The 3,278-nt window shown below is 42.3% G+C and overlaps 1 protein-coding gene across 6 annotated transcripts in view; it reads left to right on the forward strand.

Moving 5' to 3' along the window:
- The window catches only part of scml2 (Scm polycomb group protein like 2), a 21,376-nt gene that overhangs the window by 12,802 nt on the left and 5,296 nt on the right, over positions 1-3,278 (forward strand). For 5 of the 6 annotated variants that reach the window (XM_037980013.1, XM_037980011.1, XM_037980009.1 and 2 more), the window contains exons 8-10: positions 1,348-1,643; positions 1,743-1,869; positions 2,656-2,862. In XM_037980013.1, the coding sequence (XP_037835941.1) occupies positions 1,348-1,643; positions 1,743-1,869; positions 2,656-2,862 (630 nt within the window). The remainder of the gene's footprint in view (positions 1-1,347; positions 1,644-1,742; positions 1,870-2,655; positions 2,863-3,278) is intronic. The other variant, XM_037980010.1, reaches the window with a different exon arrangement.

A 3,278-nucleotide genomic window follows, 5' to 3' on the forward strand; every position in this document is an offset into this window, starting at 1 on the left:
AAGGGAATCAGACCCCCGCTCTCAGCCAGCTTCTACATTGTTATTGAAATAGGAGATGGCTGTTGCTGTCTTTTTCTCCACGATGATCACAGCGTCATGCTCGGTTAATGATGACAGAAGGGGGGGCTGCACTTTCTTTCTTTTCTTCATTCTAAGCTAAACATTCATATTTTAACATAATAATTATTTCCTGAGCCTAAAGATCAGGGGTTTATATCTACAGTTCTTATAGTCCCATGAAGAATATTCTCTTTAATATAAAAACATGGAGGCTTTGATGTTTTGTGACGCTGCTGATGAATAATTCAGTCATTTAAATAAAGGTAAATTTTGTGCTTTTAAATATTTATTCATTAAAAATGAAGCAGAAAAGTGTGGGAAAACCTCTGAGCTGCATTAGAACAAGAGACCGGGCCGAGCTGAAGCCAGCACCCCCTGCTGGCCGGCGACAGTACGATCTTTAAGCCCCGCCCCCTCCTCCATGTAAACAAATGGGACATTTTCCTGACTACAAAATAAAAACAGAGTATTCAGATTCTTTGATTTCTGTTGGTTCGCTGAGTTCTTACTTTGCTGCTCGATGTTCATCTACGCATTAAAATAATAAATTTATTAGTTATTTGAAGCTTTAACTAAGGCGTGATGTCACACTGTGATTGACAGCCCGATGGCGAGTTGGGAGGGTTGTAGGCGGGACTATCGCGGGTCCAGCTTCACCCCTCGAGTCTACGAACTACAAACATGGCTGCTCCCCCCAAAAACTGACATCTTGGCTTCAGTTTGGAAATGAATGGAATTAATTCCTCCATCTTTAATTGTGTCGATAAGAAAAACAACATGGCGGCCTTAGAGCCAAACATCTCCACTCTGTTCGAATCCATCCAACATTCTTATCACCCGCCGCCATGAAAGGTGGGCGATCATGTTGTTGTTTGTGTCGTTCATGTGTGACTTTATCTGTCTGATTGTTAGCAAAATAAGTGGACAGATTTTAATGAAACGTGTTTTTAACTCATCGTTTTATGATGCGGTCTTTTCTTGTTTGTAGCTTTTTTTGTTTTTCTGTATTATTTGATCATATTTATTTTATTTATTGACGTTTTATCAATGAAGAAGAACAAAAAAGCAAAACCTGTTTAATTTATTCTTTTTGCACAGACATAAAACTAATAAATCTTTCTCAGTTTGGGTCAGATTTTCTTAGATTCTGCACATTTTATCTGCATTTTAGACCCTTATGTGGAATAATTAATAATTAATTAAGAAAGAACTCATTAGATAAATTGATAAACCATCAGTTGAAGCTCCTGTTCATGTTCTCATCAGATGAAACTTCCTTGTTCCCAGTTACCCTCCCTGGTGCACTCCTCGCCCCGGTTTCTTCCTCCTCCGCGGCACATCGCTCCTCCTTCACCTCCTCCTCCTCCTCCTCCTCCATGCAGACCTCCTACCGTCTGCCCAACCCCCTCCCGCCCCTCCCCGTCCGCAAGGGTGTCCGGGGTCGCCGGCCCAAGTCTCAGACCATCGCTCTGCTCAAAGCGGCGGCGGAGGCGGCGGTAAATGGAGCATCGCAGAGTCCGACATCTGAGACCCAGCTGACCCCGAAACCACACAAGAAGAGGGGGCCCAAGCCCAAAGGCAAGGTGAGGTGTCACAGGAGGCGGAGTCTGCGAGTTTTAACGACCTGTCCGGCTCCCAGAGGTTTAATGAGAACGGGTTTGTTTGTCTCCATCCTCCAAAAGAAGCCCCAGGTGGGGCCGTCCTTCGGGGGGTCACCAGTTCCAGCCGCCCCCCCAGAGTCCCGGCTGAGCACAGGCCACGTCTCGATGGACACCAACCTCAGCAGCAGTTCAAACGTCATTTGCACAGGTGACAAATGTCTGAATATTATCCTGATGTTAGAATTAACATGCAGTTCATTTTGTTGTAGATATGTTGACAGAATTCCTTAAATGAAAGAAAAAAAAATGTTAAACAATCAAAACTAAAGATCTGAGGCGTTATTAAAAAGTGTAACATATATCAGATTTATTTAATTTGTGATATCTGCTCTGATTTATTTACTAATAACTGTATTACATTTCAAAGATCATTTTATGTTCATATCAAACATGAAACTAGTCTGAGACAGAAAGCTCACCTGAAACGCTAATACGACCTAATCCCTTTGGCTGAGCACGGCGGTGGCAGCATCATACTGCAGGAGTGCCTCTCAGTCACAGATTATGGAAATTAGAGCATCATGAATGCAGATAAATGCAAAGAAATCCTTGAAGGTTTTGTACTCGAGTTCATGTTGAAACTGTTTAATTGCTTTAAGAAAAACAGAAAAATGTTTTGTTTCTTCGTAAACACCAATAAATAAAAAGCTTCTTCCGTCAAACATTTATTCTGTATTATTTGTTTTTAATTAGATATAGTTTTAGTTGAAGATTACAGATCGAGAGCTTGGAGCTTTTTCTCTAAATGAACTGAGATTTAAATTAATTATCACTTAAACACACGTTTATAAATACGCTGTAGATTCTTTAGTTTTAGAGTTTAATTAGAAACTTTCCTGTGCTCAGAAAGAAGGGTTAGAATACAACATTTCCCTCAAAGTGCTTTTAAATTGTGGTCAAACGTTTCCTTTTCTCCGACGTTTCTCCTCCACAGTGTGCGTTTACGTGAACAAACACGGGAACTACGGCCCACATCTGGACGGAAAGCTGGTGCAGCAGCTGCCGGACCACTTCGGCCCGGCTCCGGTCAACGCCGTGCTCCAGCAGGCGGTTCAGGCCTGCGTGGACTGCACCTTCCAGCCCTCGGTGCTGCTGAGCTTCCTGCAGAGCCAGTCCCACTCAGGAGGAGAGGTGATCAGAGGTAAAATCCCTGAAGGTCTCAGGATGATTGGATCAAAGCTCAAACTCAGCAGGTGTTGGCTCAAAACATTTGTTTTATAAGTGTGGAGTTTTTCTCTTTGAGCTCATGATCTCAAGCTTCAAACAGCAAAGATTTAAGCTTCATTGAGGTTTATTCCCCCACCACGAAAGGCGGGTGATCATGTACACGGCCGTAGCCTGAGGTCCACCAGTCATTCTCCTCCTGCACATCAATTACAATGAAGACCAAAACTGAATTAAAATAGAAGCATTTATTTAAAACAAGTGACTTGAATGTGTATATGACATGTATTTGTGTGTGTTTGTAAATCCATGGGGATCAGCCTCATCTGAAGCAACAGAGGACTCAGGGCACAACCATGATGACTCACTGAAATGACATGAATTAGTTTATAT

This window comes from Kryptolebias marmoratus, linkage group LG15 (assembly GCF_001649575.2).
Source record: "Kryptolebias marmoratus isolate JLee-2015 linkage group LG15, ASM164957v2, whole genome shotgun sequence".
NCBI classification, from domain to species: Eukaryota; Metazoa; Chordata; class Actinopteri; order Cyprinodontiformes; family Rivulidae; genus Kryptolebias; species Kryptolebias marmoratus.